The sequence below is a fragment of the Cebus imitator genome, unplaced genomic scaffold (assembly GCF_001604975.1).
Source record: "Cebus imitator isolate Cc_AM_T3 unplaced genomic scaffold, Cebus_imitator-1.0 Scaffold205, whole genome shotgun sequence".
Taxonomy (NCBI): domain Eukaryota; kingdom Metazoa; phylum Chordata; class Mammalia; order Primates; family Cebidae; genus Cebus; species Cebus imitator.
Genome location: NW_016107520.1, coordinates 770,412 through 791,913, shown reverse-complemented (window position 1 = coordinate 791,913; position 21,502 = coordinate 770,412). Strand labels below are relative to the sequence as shown.

Here is a 21,502-nt window from a genome sequence, read left to right as displayed (position 1 = left end):
CTTTATCAGCTCTTGTTACTGTGCTGGCTCAAAAGCATTATCCTATAGAAATCATTGGAAGCTGCCAGCAGGTGGTGGTAGACCCTGTCAGCTCTGTCACTGCTGTGTGACTCAAAACATCCTCCTACAGATAATCTTAGAAGTAGTGTGCCCACAGATATATTGCACGCTGCACCCTCTTCGCTGCGCATGGCCCACCTCCTTGCCTCAGTGACCTAATGGGGATGGACCCCTCACTGTGCACAGCCTACCTCCTTGCCTTGGTGACCTAATGGAAATGGACCCCTTGCTGCACACTGCCCACCTCCTAGCCTAGGTGACCTAATGGGGGTGGACCCCTTGTTTATTGCTCACGACCCTATCACTATTCTTAAAGATGACCTCACTCACTACCCTGCCTCCTAACCTATACCCAGTAAATACAGATGCTTCTGGACATTTAGGGCCTCGCCTGTCTCCGCTTATTGATGGCGTGGCCCCCCTGAGCCCAGCTGCACTTACTTTGTCCTTCTGTGTCCTGCCTCTATTTCTCGGATCCTGTGCCTCAGCACAACGATAGGGGACACCCCATGACCCTGTAGGGCTGTGGCCCTACACTTAATGGACTCAGATATGTAGAAATTACCTCCTGCAACTCCTGCTTTGGCTGGCTTTCTCCTGGGTCTCTTACAACTTCAGACTATTCTCAAGTCTTATTGAATCCCCATCCTTACAAGGAAATGTTTCCACAAGATTCTTTACCCTCTTCTTTTCTCCTCTATGTGCTCTCCCTGAGAAGTGCCTATTCTATCATAAATTGAACTTCCTCCTGATTACTCCAAAATCTGTATCTTAAAGCCCAGTTGTAGCTCCTCAGCTGCTTCTGAGGAATTGCCTACTTATCTCATAGCACCTAAAATGTATCATGTCCCTGACAGAAATCATTGTGCCTGCCTCCCCCAATATGCGTGCTCACACACAATTCTTCCTTAGTTTGGAAAATGGCTCCACCATTCACTCAGGCTGGAATCTGGACAACACTGTGAATTGTTGTCTTCTTCACCTTCCCACAGCTTATCAATCTCTAAGTCCTGTTAATGCCTTCCCTCCATTGTTACTGCCCAAATTCAGGCATATTGTTATTTCCTGCCTTGGATATTTAGTGTATCTCAAGCACTTATCAGTGGATCTGGTATGGAGCTAGAAGCATAAGAATCATTTGTGAAGCTTGTTAATAACAGATTCCTGGGCTCTACCCAGACCTACTTAAAATCAGAATTTCAGGGAAATGGGGCCCAGGAATCCACATTCTTAACAAGTTTCCTAGTTGATACTAATGGGCAGCCAGATTAGGAACCACTGTGACCCGTGGTCTCCTTGTTCCCAGACTTATCCTTTCCAATCTGCCCTCCATACTACTGTCTGTATATCTGATCATCTCTCTTCTCTGTTTAAAATTCTTCATTGGTTTCCTACTGCCTGCTTATAGGATAAAATCCCAATTGCTTGACATGGTAAACAATGCTTTCTGTTCCTCCTTGTCTCCCCTCTCCTACCTCTACTGCCAGGTATCTTGAAGTCCAGTCTCACTAACTTCTGTCTCTAAGTAATGCTCATACAGCTCTCCAAACACTCTATGCCATTTGGTACCTTTCTCCTTTACTCACAATATTTTGTCAGCCCTTCCTTAATTAACTGATGAATATCAATTCATTACCAGCTCAAGAGTCACCTCTGCAAAGCCTTCACCATTGCCACAGCTTTACTTACCCCGTCCAGTCACAACATGCCAGGCATATCTATGTGTCCTCATTACACCCAGTACATATGTATTTATTGGTGTATACATCTACCTTCTTTTATTAGATTTTATAGTCCTTGAGAGTAGGTACTATGCCTTATTTATCTTTCTATTCCCAGAACTTAGCATAGGGCCTAATATGCAGTAGATGCTCAATAAATGTTTGTTGAATAAATTAATGATTTATAAACTCTTGTGAGAGTCAGCAAGCCAGGATCAAGACTAGATTTGGGCACAAATCAAGTATCTAGCTGTAGACAATGACTACTAAACTAGCTCACATGGCAATTTCAAAAGAGGTTCTTTGAAGTAAGGAGTTCCAGCAACTGCTTTGATGCTGAACATTTATTTGGATGTGACAGATCTAAAGATCTAAGTCTGGGTTAACAAAACAGAAAGCAGGTCAGGTAGGGTGGCTCACACCTGTAATCCCAGCACTTTGGGAAGCTGAGGTGGGAGGCTCACTTGGGCCCAGGAGTTGGAGACTGGCCTGGGCAAAATGGTAAAACCCTATCTCTACCAAAAAACAAAAACAAAAAAAAAACAGGGAAACAAACCAAATAAGCATGATAATATCATTACTTAGTATTAGTATTTTTACTTAGTAGTAGTCCTGCCTCATATCCTTTCAGTATAGTTTCACATATGCTTAATCTTAATTTTTAAGTATGAGTTAAATGTTTGGATTGAGGACATACTATAAACCTAAAAAATAACATTTTTTAAAATGTCAACATGCTAGCAATCTGGAATATCTGTAAGGTAAGTCAATAACGAAATTCTTATCCTGTAGACTATTTTGCATTTCCCAATATTAGACTTTTAAGACATTTAACTTTTTTTTTTAAGAGGCAGGGTCTCGCTCTGACACCCAGGCTACAGTGCAGTGGGTACAATGATAGCTTACTGCAGCCTTGAACTCCTGGGCTCAAGTGATCCTTCCACCTCAGCCTCCTGAGTAGCTAGGACTACAGGTACACATCACCATGCCCGACTTACTATTTTTGTGGAAATGAGGTCTCACTATGTTGCCTGGGCTGATCTCAAATTCCTGGCCTCAAGCACCCAATCATGGTCTCATTTAACCCATTATTTGTAACATAATATTTATTCTTTAATCCTCATTATATAAATTGTTCTTCCTTTTAAAAAAGGACAAAATGTGCAAAATAATTAATTTTTGAGACTTCCTATTTTAACTACCATTATATATAAACATTTATTTTTTTATGACTACCTTTTTTTTTGAGATGGAGTCTCACTCTGTTGCCAAGCTGGTGTGTAGTGGCACCATCTCAGCTCACTGCAACCTCCACTTCCTGGGTTCAAGCAACTCTCCTGCCTCAGCCTCCAGAGTAGCTGGGACTACAGGAATACATCACCACACCCAGCTAATTTTTATATTTTTAGTAGAGACAGAGTTTTGCCATGTTGGCCAGGATGGTCTCAATCTCCTGACCTTGTGATCTGCCCACCTCAGCCTCCCAAAGTGCTGGGATTACAGGCGTGAATGACTACCTTTTAAAGACATAGAAACTAGGCTGGTGTGGTGGCTCATCTCTATAATCCTAGCATGTTGGGAGGCCAAGGCAAGACTGCTTGAGGCCAAGAGTTAGAGACTAGTTTGGGCAACATAGCGAGAACTTGTCTCCACAAAAAATTTTAAAAACTTAGCTGGGTGTGGTGGCGCACACCTATAGTCCCAGGTACTTGGGAGGCTGAGATGGGAGGATTGCTTGAACCTGGGACGTCGAGGCTGCAGTGAGCCACGATCGCATCACTGCACTCCAGCCTGAATAACAGAGCAAGACTATGACTCAAGAATAAAAAGAAAAAAAGATATGAAAACTTTCTAAGGAACTGATTACTTACATAAAATATTTAAAACTGACAAAAACTCCAAATATAAGGACAATAATATTTGTAAAATTATAAAAATCTTTCAGAGGAAAATGATAATTACAAGTGGGGTTCCTTTAATATCACATTCTAGTTCTGTAATTCACAGTTTTTTTTTATTGGTAGGAAGCATGGGTTTACTTCCTTTTTGTGTGTGGGGGACTCTAGAAAAAGCTTTATTTAGAGCAGAAGATTAGCTGAATAGTCGTATATGTACAGAAGAAAGTAAATTTATACTTTAAAATGTCCCAATAAACAAAACTTTAAGCTCAGATGGCTCCACTGAATTCTACCAAACATTTAAGGAAGAAATAGTACCAATTCTATAAAAAATTTTCCCAAGACATAGAAGAGAGAGTAGTATTTTCCAACTTATTTTATGATAACAGCATTATATATGGGTTTACTTCTAAAAAGCTTAAGGTAAGCTTTGTATTTGTGAGGGTGATTTTGACTCCCAAGGAACACGTGGTATTATCTAAAGACATTTTTTATTGTTACAACTAAGGAGCAGTGCAACTGAAAGCTACTGGGTAGAGACCAGAGATGCTGCCAAATATCCTACAATGCATGGGACAGTCCTCTACAACAAAGAAATATCTGGCTCAAAGGTCAATAGTGTTGAGGTTGAAAAACCCTAGCTTAAAGAAACCAAATTTCCCATTATTTTGAAATATCAAGTATCCAAAGTTATATCACACTAAAAATCATAATTCAGTTGCAAACAAAAAACTAAAAATAAAGATAGTCTACCTTATCACAATGTAGATCTAGCATTTCAGGCTTGGGGAAATCCTGCTCTATGTTTTCAGCAATGTTCTGTATTGCTAGCAGCTGCTCGTCAATTTTCTGAAGCTTAGCAGTGAGATGCTCTAGTTGGTGAGCTGTAGAGCTTGGTGCAGGGCGAGCTGCAGAGATACCTTGCAGCAGTTTCCATAACAAATAATCTGCAGAGTCTGGTTTTGTGCTCTGTCCTTTGAATTGGAACTCTGGTTCTGGCAGATCTAAATATTAATAAAAGTAAAAGCAGAATTTGTTATACAGGTATTGATCGACTTACGACCTATGCAGCTTACGACCATTCGACTTTACGACCACAATCGCTAGCCACGACTGCTCCGCTGTAGATTTTTGGAAACACTACAACATTTTGACGTGTATCAAGAATATCGCTACCGCCTGGGAGGCTGTGATGACAAAGTGCATGAATGGCATCTGGAAAAATTGTGTTAAGCTCTATGTTAATGATTTTGACGGATTTGACAGTGAACATGAACTTGAAACGATTCGGGAAAAAATAGTAAAACTCGCTAAAGACCTTTCTTTGGAGTGTGAAATGGAAGATGTCGAAGAGTTGCTAGACAAAGAATCCAGAAAACTTACAAATGAAGAGCTAATCGAACTGGAAGAAGAAAGAGTGGTGGAAGAAGAAAGAAGAGAAGCAGAGAAAGAAGAGGAGGAGCCAGAAAGAAAGGGATTATCAGACGGTTTATCTTTACTGAATAAACTTCTTATACATTTCGAAGCAATGGACGCAACATCGAACGATTTGCAAGGATTGAACGGATGGCACACGATGTGTTTCATCCATATCGTGAAATTTATGAAGAACAAAAGAAACATACACTTCAGACAAAGCTCACCATGTTTATGAAAAAACCAACTCCGGTAACCCCAACTGCTGCCTCAGATGATGACATCAACAATCCGCAGCCAAGCACCAGTGGCCAATAAAATGTTTCGTATATGTTTATATATTTTGATATGTTTTGCAATTGGGAAAATGTTTCCTATGGTATTTTTTACACCTGTATTTTGTATTTTTGTATGCACCTGTATTTTGTAAATTTGTATGTTTTGCAAATATTAAACCAGTTGTACTGGTAATGCAGTGTTTTACTTAAACCTGACGAATGTAAAAATAAGAAACAGAATGGTGTAGAGATGATACAAATGGCATAAAATGAACAAAGAAAATTATGATATATAACAATAATGAAAGAAAATTATGATAAAATATGACTTAAAGACTTTTATAACATCATTTCACAGTACTGTACATACAGCCTACTCAACTTACGACCAAATTGTGTTACGACCGGTCTGTCGGAACCAATCGTGGTCTTAAGTCGAGCACTAGCTATAATTAAAGAAGAGGTATTACTGATGATCTCATTTTTTATGACTTCATTTTAAACCAACACAACACTACCTTCCAAATCAGTTTTAATATACTTAAAAATTCCGTTTCAGCTTCTTGACTTCTGAGATAAGAATACAGAAATTACTACAACAAAGCTCCACACAAAAGGCAGCCTTAATATTACATTTATCCCTTGCTACAAACATACTTCATCAAAATGCAACTTTAATATTTTTACGACTTTTTCAAATTCTACTTGAAAATCAAAGTGCGCGAGTCGGGGGCTCGCACGAAAGCCGCCGTGGCGCAATGAAGGTGAAGGCCGGCGCGCTCGCCGGCCGAGGTGGGATCCCGAGGCCTCTCCAGTCCGCCGAGGGCGCACCACCGGCCCGTCTCGCCTGTCGCGCCGGGGAGGTGGAGCACGAGCGCACGTGTTAGGACCCGAACAATGGTGAACTATGCCTGGGCAGGGTGAAGCCAGAGGAAACTCTGGTGGAGGTCCGTAGCGGTCCTGACGTGCAAATCGGTCATCCAACCTGGATATAGGGGCGAAAGACTAATCGAACCATCTAGTAGCTGGTTCCCGCCGAAGTTTCCCTCAGGATAGCTGGCGCTCTCGCAACCGTCCCACCCCCAGTATCTCAAAATAATAAAAGCTATTTACGACAAACCAACAGCCAATATCATAATGAGACTGCACCACTGCACTCCAACTTGGGTGACAGAGTGAGACACTGTCTCAAAAAAAATAAATAATAAAGTATGTTATGTAAAATGACAGAATTTAATTTCAAAATATAAAACTTCACTTTTTTTTTCTTTTTGAGACTAAGTCTCACTCTGTCGTCAGGCTGGATTGCAGTGGCACAATCTCAGCTCACTGCAAATTCTACCTCCCGGGTTCAAGCAATTCTCCTGCCTCAGCCTCCCGAGTAGCTGGGATTACAAGTGCCCACCACTACACCCAGCTGATTTTTGTATTTTTACTAGAGACAAGGTTTCACCATGTTGGCCAGGGTGGTCTCCATCTCTTAACCTCGTGATCCACCTGCCTTGGCCTCCCAAAGTGCTGGGATTACAGGCATGAGCCACTGCTCCTGGCCAAAACTTTATTTTTTAAAGTTCTTCTCTGTAATTAGAGTAGAAGGGTCCACTAACAAATCCTTTTGACCAGGCATTCTCCCCATGTAAGGAGCCTCCCAAAAGGTTGATTATAAACCTGGTCTCATTGATAAAGGAAATTAACCTGTAGCTTATGGTCATTTGAAATGCCGGCCTGAGATACTCAGGGATCACAGAGAGATAAGTCTACTTCCAGTCTGCCAGAACTTCAAAAGTTGATTGGTAGGAAAATGAAGGGAAACTAACAGGGTACCTAAGCAGCCACAGACACTTGGCTTAATGTACTTCATGACAACCCTCTGAGGTGTGTCCCACAGACATACAAGTGAGGATCCCAAAGAAGGTTAATTGAATTGTAAAAAGTATCTAAAATATTAAGTGACAGAGCTGGGATTCAAATCCAGGTCTGTTCTATTTGAATCTAAAAGCCAGGTTCTGTTCACTTTCCCACATACTTCCCTTGTCTGAAAGATTGCTAGCTTCATACATCCTCCATCCACTACCCATGCACCTTAGCAGCCCCATGACAGGAGAGAGAAGACAAAGCCTTTAAAATCTGAAATACTGGCACCTGTTTGTATATGCAGCTGTAATACACATGCCCTAACACGTCCTGAGGTGAAGTTTCCCTGCCACCCATCCCTTCCTTGCTTCTCATGTCTCCTAAGTGCCCACTGTCATTACACAATAATCAGACAGAGCTAGACTCTGCACCCACGCATCTTTCAACTGCAGGGCTGGCTAGGTCCATGCCTCACAACCTCTGTGGAACCTAGGGGAGACTTAGGTCTCTGTTGCACAGAGTCTGATTGCATATTGGATTAATCTAACCAGTCACACGATGTAGTAGCTTCAGGTTGTGGAGGGATATTCTCCTAAGCTGGGTGTGGTGGCTCATGCCTATAATCCTAGTACTTTGGGAGGCTGAGGTAGGAGGATCACTTGAAACCAGGAGTTACGACCAGCCTGGGCAACATAGTGAGACTCTGTCTCTATAAAAAAATCTAAAAATTAGCTAGGCATGGTGGTGTGTGCCTGTAATCCTCCTAGCTACTTGGGAGGCTGAAGCAGGAGGATCTCTTGAGCCAAAGAGTTCAAGGTCACAGTGAACTATGATAACACCACTGTACCCCAGCCTGGACGGCACAGCAAGACTCTGTCTCTAAAAAACAACAACAACAAATATATATCTATATATGGAGAGAGATATAGATATAGATCTATAGAAATGTAGTTTATTATATAAATGTAGTTATATATACATTTATTATAAATGTAGTTACATATATATGTATTACATATTACATATATGTAGTTTATATATATGTAGTTTATTAAAAATTTCAAATATATATATATATAGTCTTCTAAATCTTGCAAAAAGTTACCATAATGCAACCTGACTATAAAATTGATATAAGTACTACTGAATTGCATACACCTGCACGTAAAGATGGAAAAAACATACACTGGGGACTACAAGACAGGGAGGGAGGGAGGAAGGGAAGGGATGAAAAACTACCTATGGGGTACTATGCTCACTACCTGGGCGATGGGTTCAATCATACCCTAAATCTTAGCATCATGCAATATGCCTATGTAACAAACCTATACATGTATCCCAAATTTGAAATAAAAGTTGGAAAAAAAAGTACTGTTGGCTACCATGCCTGTATATTTTCTGTGTGCTATTTGAGAATTTCTCACCTTTTAAAATATGAGAATTGAGAGAGATCCAAGATGGCTGATCACTAGCAACTCGGGATCGTAGCTCCCAGTGAAAGTGCAGAGAACGAGAGGACGCCACACTTTCAGACGAATTTTTGTTGCTCACACACCAGGAGATTCCCAGCGGAGGAGCCCCACGGGTCGCCAGCGTGACTCTTGTGGCCGGCGAGGCGGTTTGGCCGCTGCCTTGGTGCGGTGGTTCTTGGTGCAGAGTCAGAAAAGCACCATCAATCATAACGCCACTGTTTTGGCCGATGCAATGGGTTGCTCAGATTTTAGCGCTGGGAATCAACAAGTTGGACGTCCACTCAGAAACCCAATTATAAAGGCGGTAATTATAAAGACCACAGATGGATAAATTTATAATGAAGGGAAGAAAACAGCCTAAAAAGGCTGAGAATACCTAAAATCAGAACGCCTCTCCCTCTACAGGGTATCACAGTTCCTCATCAGCAATGGAACAAGGCCTGATGGAGAACGGGTGTGTTCCATTAACAGAAGCAGGCTTCAAAAGGTGGATGATAAGAAATTTCTGTGAATTAAAAGAACTTGTTCTAACCCAATGCAAAGAAACTAAGAACTAAGGTTTGATGAAATGTTAACAAAAATACACAATTTAGAGAGGAATATACGTGAATTAATGGAGCTGAAAAACACAACATGAGGACTTTGCGAACTATGCACAAGTTTTAACAGCCGAATTGATCAAGCAGAAGAAAAGATATCAGAAGTTGAAGACCAACTTAATGAAATAAAACAAGATGACAAGATTAGAGAAAAAAGGATAAAAAGGAACGAGCAAAGTCTCCAAGAAATATGGGACTATGTGAAAAGACCTAATCTACGCTTGATAGGTGTACCTGAAGGTGATGAAGAGAATCAATCCAAACTGGAAAATACGCTTCAGGATATTATCCAGGAAAACTTCCCAAACCTAGCAAGGCAGGCCAATATTCACGTCCAGGAAATACAGAGGACACTACAAATATATTCCTCAAGAAGATCAACCTCAAGGCACATAATCACCAGATTCACCAGGGTTGAAATGAAGGAGAAAATACTGAGGGCAGCCAGAGAGAAAGGTCAGGTTACCCATAAAGGGAAGCCTATCAGACTCACAGCAGATCTCTCAGCAGAAACCCTACAAGCTAGAAGACAGTGGGGGCCAATATTCAACATCCTTAAAGAAAAGAACTTTCAACCCAGAATTTTACATCCAGCCAAACTAAGCTTCATAAGCGAAGGAAAAATGAAATCTTTTGTGAACAAGCAAGCACTCAGAGATTTCATCACCACCAGCCCTGCTTTACAAGAGCTTCTGAAAGAACGACTACACATAGAAAGGAATAACCAGTATCAGCCCTTCTAAAAAATACCAAAAGTAAAGAGCATCAACATAATCAATAATTTACATCAACTAATAGGCAAAACAGCCAGCTAACATTAAATGGCAGTATTAAGCTCAGATATATTATTATTAATTCTAAATTTAAATCGACTAAATCCCCCAATCCAAAGACACAGACAGACAAAAAAAGCCAAAACCCATCGGTATGCTGCATCCAGACCCATCTCACATGCAAGGATACACAAAGACTCAAAACAAAGGGATGGAGAAAGATTTACCAACCAAATGGAGAGCAAAAATAAATAAATAAATAAAAAGCAGGAGTTGCTTTAAAGCAACAAAGATAAAAAGAAGCAAAGAAGGATATTACATAATGATAAAAGGATCAATGCAACAAGAAGAGCTAAAGATCCTAAATATATATGCACCAAAAACAGGAATACCCAGAAAGAGACTTAGACTCCCACACAATAATAGTGGGAGACTTCAACATCAATATTACACAGAACAATGAGACAGAAAATTAACAACGATATCCAGGATTTGAACTCAGATCCGGAAGAAGTAAACTTAATTAACATTTATAGAACTCTCTACTTTAAATACACAAAATATACACTCTTATCAGTACCACATCACATCTATTTACAGGTTTAAATGAAATATTGGTTGGCTGCTTGTTTGTTATTTTCTTCCCTCATTTTTTTTTCATGTCTCTATTATTAAGCACAATTATAGGCATACCCATTTTTAGACTGCATTCTAGCCTGGGCAATAAAGCAACACCCCCGTTCTCTCTCCCTCTTCCTCTTTCTCTTTCTTCCTCTCCTTCATTCTTTTTTATTTATTTAATTATTTTTTTCTTTCTTTCCTTTTTTTTTTTTTTGAGAAAAAAATAAGAGAATTGTTTTTTAACATCAAAACACTCATGAACTCACACAAAATATTATTTTTAACCTTACTGAGAAAATATACATCCATAAACAGATCTGTCACTTCTTGCAAAATATCCATCGGGCCGAGCTTTGGAATCATGTCTCTATTTCATTTACCTACTTGCCTCCATGTTCCTTAGCAAGGGACAAGCCTTTTTCTGGTTTCTTTTGCAATTATCAAGTTTTGGTACTTTTTTCTAATATAACAGTAATTCAGGAGAGGGTCATGCTATACGTCTTGGCTGTTTACCTTTGTTCTGCTGTATGTCTGATGGTGCAGGTGAGGTGACACTAGGCTCCTTCACTTCAGTAATGCCTGCTCTCAAGCTTTTTCCATCTAGACAAGTGGGAGTCACCTCTGCAGGTTTAGAAAATAAATCCATAGTGGAACTGGCTGATTCTATCAAGAATATGAAAAGCACTCAAAGGCTGATTATAAACTTCTAAACAAGGTAATTAGAAGATTAACAGAACATTTCTGTGAATATAAACATCCAAAGATTCAGTGGTTTTGTAGGAGGAGAGTTAAGAGATTTGAGTAGGGATAACAATGCTATATTAAAGAACTTTCAAATCATATTTGTTTTAAAAGTACAGCTAGTGCTCAACTTACAACCACGATTGGTTCCCACAGACCGGTCGTAACACGATTTGGTCATTAAGTTGAGTAGGCTATACGTAAAGTACTGTGAAATGTTACAAAATCTTTAAGTCATATTTTATCATAATTTTCTTTCATTATTGTTATATATCATAATTTTCTTTGTTCATTTTATGCCATTTGTATCATCTCTACACCATTTTGTTTCTTATTTCTACATTCGTCAGGTTTAAGTAAAACACTTCATTACCAGTACAACTGGTTTAATATTTGCAAAACATTGTGGTCATAAAGTCGAATGGTCATAAGTTCCATAGGTCGTAAGTCGGTCAATACCTGTAGGAAAAAATTACCTTGACTCTTAAAATTATGTGGAGGAACAGCATTAGTAACTGAAGCTGCCATATAATGTAACTCTGCAGATGATGGAACTTCTAGATGATCACTTTGCTGTTTGATAACATTACCATTTGAAGGCTCTTCTCTCACAGGTAATTCCTGTAGAAGATCATCAGCTTCAATGTCAATCACATTTATATAAGTATGTCCAGTCTGAGCCAAAACACACAAAATCAAAGAGGGTTACATTCTTTTTACTCTATATGGTCACTCTGCCCAAAAAAAAAGCTTAATGCTTCATTCTTATTAATAACAAGGCAAGAAGAGCCTGTATATGCCTAACTTAGGAAGAAGAGCAGAAGTACTATTGGTCGTAATTTACAATATTTTTGGCATAATGCTTAAATTAATTTTTTAACCTTTACTACAAAGCTACATAAATGAGATTTTTAGCCTCATTTCACCTACACAATTGAATAATGTCTAGATAACCATAATATATTTTAGCACAAAAGTATTATTAAAACTTCTGAATAAAACACAAACCGAGTTTGCTACTGTATGAGGTATTGAGGGTGACAAAGGTTTCTCTGATATTTCAGTGGAAAGCTTCAGATTTAGATATACATCTGGGACCAAGAGCTGAGGAGCATTCGAAGGCTCATGTCCTGAAAATTAAAAAAGGAATAATCAGGAACATTAAAAAAGGCTGTAAACAGCTCCAAATCACCAACTTTGTATGAACAAGTTAGCAACAAACAACATAAATTGTTTCTTGAAATCTAAGTAGAAGTGACTTGGTATAAATAATTAAAGCAAATTCTATTCTATTCTAAGGACAATTTAGAGTAATTCATAATTGAATGTAGGTTGACTATTGTTTTTCTCATATGAATCATTTACAAGAACAATAGAGTACTATAACTTACATCAAGAAAATGCTAAAATCTATTTCCATATCAGATATATTCAGTCATGTTTGTCTACTTCATTTAGGAAAATTTCAATAAAACCAGATTTTAGGAGATTAACCTATAATTTTTTTTTTTTTTTTTACTTTGAACAGTTTCTTATTTACTTATTTTTATTGACAGCTTTACTGACATATAACTCACATTCTTCAAAAGGGTATCATTCAGTGGTGTGTAGTATATTCACAGAGGCCATAAATAAATTTTACCACTTAAAGTGTTTTAACATCTAAATTTCACAAAAGTTATTTGCTTCTTATGGAACAGTAAAATAAATAGGCCTGTCACAGCAGATTAGCAGATAGTTTAACTCTGTGCCTTTTATTCTGGGTCTCTAACCTTATTTTCTAGCATTGTATTTTCAATAAAGCACTATTTTCAAATGTAACTCATATTGAGTACTTGTTACCAGAGCTTGAATTTAAACCACTTAAAACTAGAAAAAAAAGGAAAAGAAAAATACTTAAATCTTACTAACAAATAGATGTTAAAAAACAAAAAGAAAAATATTTAAATCATTCTCTCTCTCTTGATTGGCTTAACTGCTTTTTTTACGGGGGGTGGTGATTAGCTTTGGCATGCAGATATAATCTTTAATAAGTCAAACCATTCTTAGAAAAAAAAAAAGAAATCCCACCTGGTGTGCAAGAAATAATTTGTTGCCTGGTACCACATTCAGAAACAATTTCCTGAGAAGTAGCTTCCTTATCTTGTACTATATTTAAAAACAAGACAAAAAGAAAAAACAAAAAAAAATTTCACAAACACAAGAAAAAATTAAAATACATGAATATAATTAGATATTATGTATAAAAGGTGATAGGTAGAAAAGTAGAATGACAGCTTAACAATGTAATTTTAAATAATTAATGTAATTTCAGATTTTATTATTATTCTTATCTTGGCCCTTCACCTAGATGAATGGCAGACTCAGCAAATAGCTGCCAACTTTGATAAACTACTTTGCAACAAAAGCAGTGTACCTCCAAGGCTTGATAAACTACTTTGCAACAAAAGCAGTGTACCTCCAAGGCTTTCTCAAAGACATGCTTAGATAATGAACATTTAAGAATGTTTCTCAGTTCCAATGTGGTGGCTCACGCCTGTAATCCCAGCACTTTGGGAGGCCGAGGACAGCGAATCACTTGAGGTCAGGAGTTCAAGACCAGCCTGGCCAACATGGTGAAATCCTGTCTGTACTAAAAATACAAAAATTAGCGAGGCATGGCGGAGGTCACCTCTAAGGAGACCTTAGCTACCCAGGAGGCTGAGGCAGGAGAATCACTTGAACCTGGGAGGTGGAGGTTGTAGTGAGCCAAGATTGTACCACTGCACTCCAGCCTGGGAAACACAGCAAGACTCCGTCTCATAAAAAAAAAAATTTCTCAAATGCAGAGTCATCATTTATATCAAAAACATTTTACACGTGCTCAACTTTATTCAGAAAGAAATACAAATTAAAATAATGACTTTTTTGACCTATCAGATTGGCAAAGTGAAAAAGGTTAGCTAAATCACAGTAATAACCAAAAAGTCTTATTACGCAGGAAGGTACTCACTGAAGCACAATTTATAGGAGGAAAAACTGGAAACTGCCTAAGTATTTAACAATAAGGAACTGGTAAAATATTTTATGGCAAAGCTGCAAGAAGGACTATGATTACAAAGTACTTTTTTGAATTCACAGGGACATGTTTGCCATATGTATAAATCAAAGTGAAATGAACAGAATACAAAATACAGGTATCCCTTGTTATCCAAATCTAATCCACTCCTGCAAATGTGCTAGATAGTGAAATTTCTGATTCCAGGAGGCTTTATGACAGTAATTCAAATAGAAGAAAAAAAAGGTGTCCCAGCCCATCTAATTTTCCCAAACATCATTAAGCAACACTTAAATACTTAAATAACAACCCATCAAGTATTACTACTTATAAAGCATTTTAAATATCACTATTTGATTAATATTCATTTAATTCATTAGTTAGCATGCATTATGCAATAATACTGAATGCATTAGAGATGAATTGCCTTCAACACTACAGCAAACATACTATGATACAAATAACCAAAGAAATAATATGTTAAAGATACACTCTAGTTTAAGAGCATCCCATGGTACTTGGAAAAAAACAACATTGGGACCCAGGAGGATTAAACGAAACTCTCATGAAAAAGCTAGAGAAGATGGCAATAATATCTGGAGAGTGAGAGTTTAGATAGTAAGTGATGACACCTGTGCTATATGCTGTATCTAACTATGTAAAATGCACAAAAGACTAAAAGAAAAAACAGTATCAAACTGTTATTGCTAAGTGGTGTGATTATGGTTAATTTTCATCATCTTCAGAGATTGCTAAATTACCCAAATATTCTACAATGATTACATTTTTAAAACATAAGATAAAGTTAGAAAGGCTAAAAAGCACTTACAAGGTTCTGTACACAGTTAAACTGTTTACTAAAATTCATAAAAAAGAATTACTATGATATAATGGGTAGAGCACTATTTAAGATGCTATTCATAATGATAAGTAATATTAAAGAAGAAATTTGTCAGGAAACATCCCAAATAATAGGTCCTCTAACACTTATTTCTTCTACTCCTGAACACAGTTATATACCCCTCCCTCACTGAGCCAAACCCAATCCTCTTTCTAGCTCACATTCACTAGCCACAGTCCCATGCATCCCAACCTTAGGTATGCAATTCCAGTGAAGATACTTAATGACATAGAGGATTCAGATTCAAAGCATTATTTTTACTGACTTAGAACGTAGGCTATGGCAGTTTTGAAGAAAAGTCTCTATTATGTTTTACTTAAGTTATAAATTTGATTTCTAAAGGTTACACCACGACTGGAGAGAAAAATCTAAGGGTAGTAAATAATATCACATAATTTAAAATTCCCTTTAAATCACTGCCTTAAAGGAAGTCTAGATAACTCAATTGTGTCAAAATATATGAATTATTTAAAAAGAAAAACAGCATTTACCTGGGTCTGTATTTGTACTTGCATCTTGACTTCCTATAGCTTTCTTTTTCACAGAGGCCATGAAATGTAATCCAGCTGAAGTATTATCATCTTGTAGCATTTCTTAAATATCACAAAACATTCGAAGTAATTATTAAGAAGCTAACGTATTACCAGGAGCCCAGCAGCACAGTACCTAACTCAGCAGGAGTAAAATATGAGGGGTCAGGAAGTTATTTAAATGGGCTTTCTTTTTTTTTTTGAGATGGAGTCTGGCTCTGTCACCCAGGCTAGAGTGCAGTGGTGCTATCTTGGCACACTGCAACCTCTGCCTCCCAAGTTCAAGTGATTCTCCTGCCTCAGCCTCCCAAATAGCTGGGATTACAGGCACCTGCCACCACGCCCAACTTATTTTTGTATTGTTAGTAGAGACGGGGTTTCGCCATGTTGGCCAGGCTAGTCTGGAACTCCTGACCTCAAGTGATCTGCCCACCTCGGCCTCCCAAAGTGCTGATTACAGGTGTGAGCCACTGCACCCAGCCTAAAATGGGCTTTCTGAATGAAGTGTTACGTAAGTTGAATCTCAAAGACATGGTAGAATCAAAACCAAAACTGTAGGGGACTCTGCACTCCCACCTTAGAAACCTAGATATTCTTGTGGCCAATGAAGATCTAGCAGAAGCTGTTAAGCAGAGAAATGATACAGTCAGATTCATATTCTAGGAAAACAACCTAGGCAGTGTGTGGAAAATAGGTTTCAGTGGATACACCTAGTAATGGTGAGGGATGGGAAACAGGATAAATTTAAGAATTACAAAGGAAGCAAAAGTAATAATTGCTTACTGACTGGATAAGAGGGAAGGCAGAATTCAAAATCATGTGTTTCTGGCTTAGGCTGGTATTAACACAAATGGAGAAAGAGGATATAGGAGGATAAAACAGTTGGGGCAGAGTAGAAATAATGAATTCAGAATTCACATGCCGTACCTGAGATAATTTCTACGCAAGTAGAAAAGCTCAAGAGGACAGAGAATCAAAGTTCAAAGTCTACTATGAGAGTTTGGGTTTACATGCAGATTTCTCTGGGAGATCACTCAGGAAGACTACATAGAATCAGAGAATATCAATTATGGCACACTGCGGCATAAAGAAAAATATATATTTGGTCTACAAAGACCCAGTTTCTTGTACATCTTGGCACGCCCCTAGATAGCTTCAGCATAGGGCCTTGTCACCAGAAGAACCAACCACATGATTAGAGGGATAGAACTATCACCCCCCAATTCACCCATCCTACTGCCATTTCTGGGGAAGAGAAGGAGCTGGAGATTGAGCTCAATCACAATGGCCAGTGATTTAATCAATTATACCTATGTACTGAAAAGTCAATAAAAATTCTGAAGCAAACAGGTTAAGGGAGATTCCAGGTTGGTGAATACATGGATGTGCTAGGAGAGTGGCCATCCCAGAGAGGGCATGGAAGCATGCTGCCCACCCCCACCACTGCCTTGCCCTGTGTATCTCTTCCATTTGGCTGTTCCCAAGTTGTATCCTTTATAATAAAATTGTAATCATAAGTAAAGTGCTTTCCCAAGTTCTGTGAGTTTTCTAGTCAATTATTAAACCTGAGTTAAGGGGGCTTTTCCCGAGTTGTATCCTTTACAATAAAATTGTAATCATAAGTAAAATGCTTTCCCAAGCTCTGTGGGTTTTCTAGTCAATTATCAAACCTGAGTTGAGGGGGGGTGGAGTATAGGAACCCTTGAATTTGTAGTCAGCTGGGCAGAAATTAGGTAGCCTCATTTTTATATTGCACATACTTCTAGAAAACTAATTTTAACTCTAAACTTAGACATTAATCATACACATACGTACCAAAAGGAATGTCGAAGTCATCCAAAGGATGGGAATCACAATGTTCTTGTTGTTCCTAAATGAATTCCCACATGATTAATTTATAATTAACTCAAAGATGTGTATCATTTTGGAAAAAATCCTCAATAGCAACAAAGATTGAATTCTAAAGTATAGGTTCAATTTCCATAATTTTAGTCATAATTATTCTATCAAATTATTTACTCTATTGCAGTAACTCCACAAATGAGTTCAGAAAAGTCATAAGCCAAACAATAAAAAAGAACATTATCAAATTAATGTAAAGTTCCTAGGTTACAATGTGCAACTCTCTCCTACAGGGATGATACTCACATAGTACCACCATCCTGTCAAAATCTTTCATGGACTCAACAAACATTTGTACTAAGTGCCTCTAGACATGTTCTTAAGGACTGACTGAAAAAGCATGCCCTTTAAAAACCAATGTAGGCTGGGAGTGGTGGCTCACACCTGTAATCCCAGCACTTTTTGGGAGGCCAAGGCAGGTGGATCACAAGGTCAGGAGTTCACGACCAGCCTGGCCAAGATGCTGAAACCCCATCTCTACTAAATACATAAAAATTAATCAGGCGTGGTGGCGGGCACCTGTAATCCCAGCTACTCAGAGGGCTGATGCAGGGAACTGCTTGAACCAGGGAGGCGAAGTTACAATGAGCTGTGATCACACCACTGCACTCCAGCCTGGGCGACAGAGTGAAAATCTGTCTCAAAAAAGAAAAAAGTAAACAGAACTATTAATATGTTTCTGTTTATTTAATCTGTTGTTGCAAAAACAGACAAGTCACCAAATGTAGAAGGTATGTTTAAAAAGACTGACTTAAAGCTGAGCATGATGGCTCACACCTGTAATCCAAGTGTTTTAGGAGGCTGGGGTGGAAGGATCACTTGAGGTAAGGAGTTGGAGACCAGTATGGGCAGCATAGCAAGGTCCCGTCTCTCAAAAAACATTTTTTAATTAGCTGGGCATGGTGGCACACACCTGTAGTTCAAGCTATTTGGAAGGCTGAAGCAGAAGGATAGCCCGAGCCCAGGAGGTGGAGGCTGCAGTGAGCCATATTTGTGCCACTGCACTACAGCCTGGGCAACAGAACAAGACCCTATCTCTAAAAAAATAATAATAAATTTTTTAAAAAGATCTGACTTAAAATAGAGGTTATACAACAAACCTGTTTGGTAAATCCTAGCAGAATCTCAGAGAAGGGTGAAATTGTATTAGCAGAAGCCCAAATAACATAACATATACATTAAGATGTCATAGAAATAAGCAAAGGATGATTTCAAATATATAAAAGCCACAGAGGCAGATGCTCTAAACTGCAGTTTTTGATGTGCCTCAAGTTGCTTTTCACATTCAGAATTGTATGTCTACTTCTCTGCTGAGGGAGGCAGCAGGGACTGATATACTGAATGATATAAAGATCCTCCTAATCACAATCAGAAGCTCCCAGCAACTGGACTCAACAAACCACAAAGACATACCAAACTACTCAGTATACATGCAAACCAGGGAAGAATCTATAGCAGTTGTTTAATACCTTGGGTTGCTTAATGATTTCTGAATCATCATTATTAATGATGGAATCCTCTGGTCGAAAAGTCACACTTGGTTTTCTCCTCAGTTTCTCAGATCTTTTTTCTTCCAGCTGCTTCTCAGCTCTTCTTCTTTGCCTTTTAAACATAGTATCATAAAACATACTTTTACAATTATAGCAACATTTGCTTTTCATTTATCATCCTATATAGGGATACAGTTAACAAAATTATGTTCATAAATTATTTTCAATAGAAATTAAATTAGCAAGATATTCTGCAAATACAAGCAAATATAAGCAAAATATCAAATGTGAAATTTATTTCTAGAACCTCTACTACTGAACCAATTATTCTGTTAGTCACTAGAATCTAAGGACAGGGTTATATATCTTAGGTAATTTTTTAACTCTCTTTTTTGTAGATTTGAAGCTGGTGCCAGAAACCCTATCAGATATCTCCATTTGTCTACTTGAAGACATTAAGCACACTTAGTTTCCTCAGCAAAATCACAGCAAGGAGGAAAGAGGTCTCAGAATGTTAAGGGGGAAGACTTAATTTGAAGAGGGAATAGATAGAAAAAAGAGGAACATTTCTGGAAAGAGAGCACTAGTAACAGTTTTCACAGTCTGATAAATGTAAAATTTTCAAAGTATTTTCTAGTCTTAGTAATAATCTACCATCGATACATGTGGTAAAACACTAAAGTAAGTGCTCTTCACTAGAAGTCACAGCTTTGCTTTTCACATACACATTTCTTAGTGCCCTGAAACAATTTTTATCACCTACTCTCCTGCTTACTCTAACAGTTTGAAGAATATGGTAAGATAATTTGTTCAAAGCATTTGATGATACAATAGTCCCCACTTATTCATGGTTTCACTTTCCAAGGTTTCAGTTATCAGAGTTCAACCATGCATTCAGGGAAGATGCAGAGGCACGAAGATAGGCATGGTTCAAAAATAGATGAGTTCAGTGCAACAAGATATTTTGAGGAACAGAGAGAAAGAGATCACATTCATGTAACTTGTACTACAATAGTTATAATTGCAATATTTTATTACTAGTTTTTGCGCATTGCTCACTGTGCCTAATCTATAAGTTAAACTTTATCATTGGTATGTATATATAGAAAAAAACAGAATATAAAATAGGGTTCAGTACTATCTGCAGTTTCAGGTATCCATTGAAGGTCCTGGCATGTATCCCTGGGGATAAGGGAGGACTGCTGCATATGGGATATTGTAACAAATATTTGTGCAGTAAATGATGAGTGTTCATCCTATTACAGACACTGTAAAAGAATCCTACAGTCTATGAATGGTAGGAAAGAATTCCTTAATAAAAGGGGAAAAATTATAGTATTTGTCTCACAAAATAGGATATTTTCCTCATATAAAATGTGTTCAGATGTATGACAGATCAAAAGAAAACTAAATGTTCAATTGTGTATAGCCTAAGACAATGAACCAGGTTACTATGTGATTATAAATAATAATGAACTTGCTGATATATGATATTATCAAATAAAATTTCACTTAAGTCTTGCCTTTTTTTACTGTCCTTTCCTTGTCTTACTTCAGGTGGTTCTATTTTGGCCTTTAGAAGTTGAAGGTGTCCAGCATCACCTTGCTCAAATAAATTATGTGTTAGTTTCTGTTGGCTTTGTTTAAACGCAATGAGGTTTTCAAGTGGGATAAGTTGTGGGTTTTTGCACTACAAGAAAGAAATAAAGCATAAGAATGATAAATTGTAAACTCAATTATATAATATTTTAACAAAAACTGAGAAAAAAACATTTGTTTAAACTGTGTAAAAGAACAAATCAAATATAACAAATTAAACTGGTAATATGAGTATACATTATCTTAGAGAAAAATTTAAAGTGATTTAAAGCGCTGAAAGGTTCAAATGGGTCATCCTATTTCAGAAATTAAGCTTAGAAGTCCTCATCTTCCTAATTTCATTCCCATATTAAAAATCCTTCCTCTGGCCCGGGGCAGTGGCTCACGCCTGTAATCCCAGAACTTTGGGAGGCAGAGGCGGGTAGATCACCTGAGGTCAGAAGTTCAACACCAGCCTGGCCAACATGGTGAAACCCCATCTCTACTAAAGATACAAAAAATTAACCGGGCATGTGGTCCACACCTGTAATCCCAGCTACTTGGGAGGCAGAGGCAGGAGAATCACTTGAACCTGGGAGGCGGAGGTTGCAGTGAGCCAAGATCACGCCAT

The 21,502-nt window shown here is 38.1% G+C and overlaps 1 protein-coding gene across 1 annotated transcript in view; it reads right to left on the bottom strand.

Annotated features, from left to right (window-relative positions):
- Positions 1 to 21,502, bottom strand: part of CPLANE1 (ciliogenesis and planar polarity effector 1) — a 160,689-nt gene that overhangs the window by 45,700 nt on the left and 93,487 nt on the right. Inside the window, exons 35-42 of the mRNA XM_037745599.1 lie at positions 20,817 to 20,983; positions 19,273 to 19,405; positions 17,717 to 17,771; positions 15,863 to 15,964; positions 12,442 to 12,563; positions 11,910 to 12,108; positions 11,206 to 11,313; positions 4,433 to 4,683 (exon numbers count right to left, since the gene is read on the bottom strand). Coding sequence (XP_037601527.1) covers positions 4,433 to 4,683; positions 11,206 to 11,313; positions 11,910 to 12,108; positions 12,442 to 12,563; positions 15,863 to 15,964; positions 17,717 to 17,771; positions 19,273 to 19,405; positions 20,817 to 20,983 — 1,137 coding nt within the window. The remainder of the gene's footprint in view (positions 1 to 4,432; positions 4,684 to 11,205; positions 11,314 to 11,909; positions 12,109 to 12,441; positions 12,564 to 15,862; positions 15,965 to 17,716; positions 17,772 to 19,272; positions 19,406 to 20,816; positions 20,984 to 21,502) is intronic.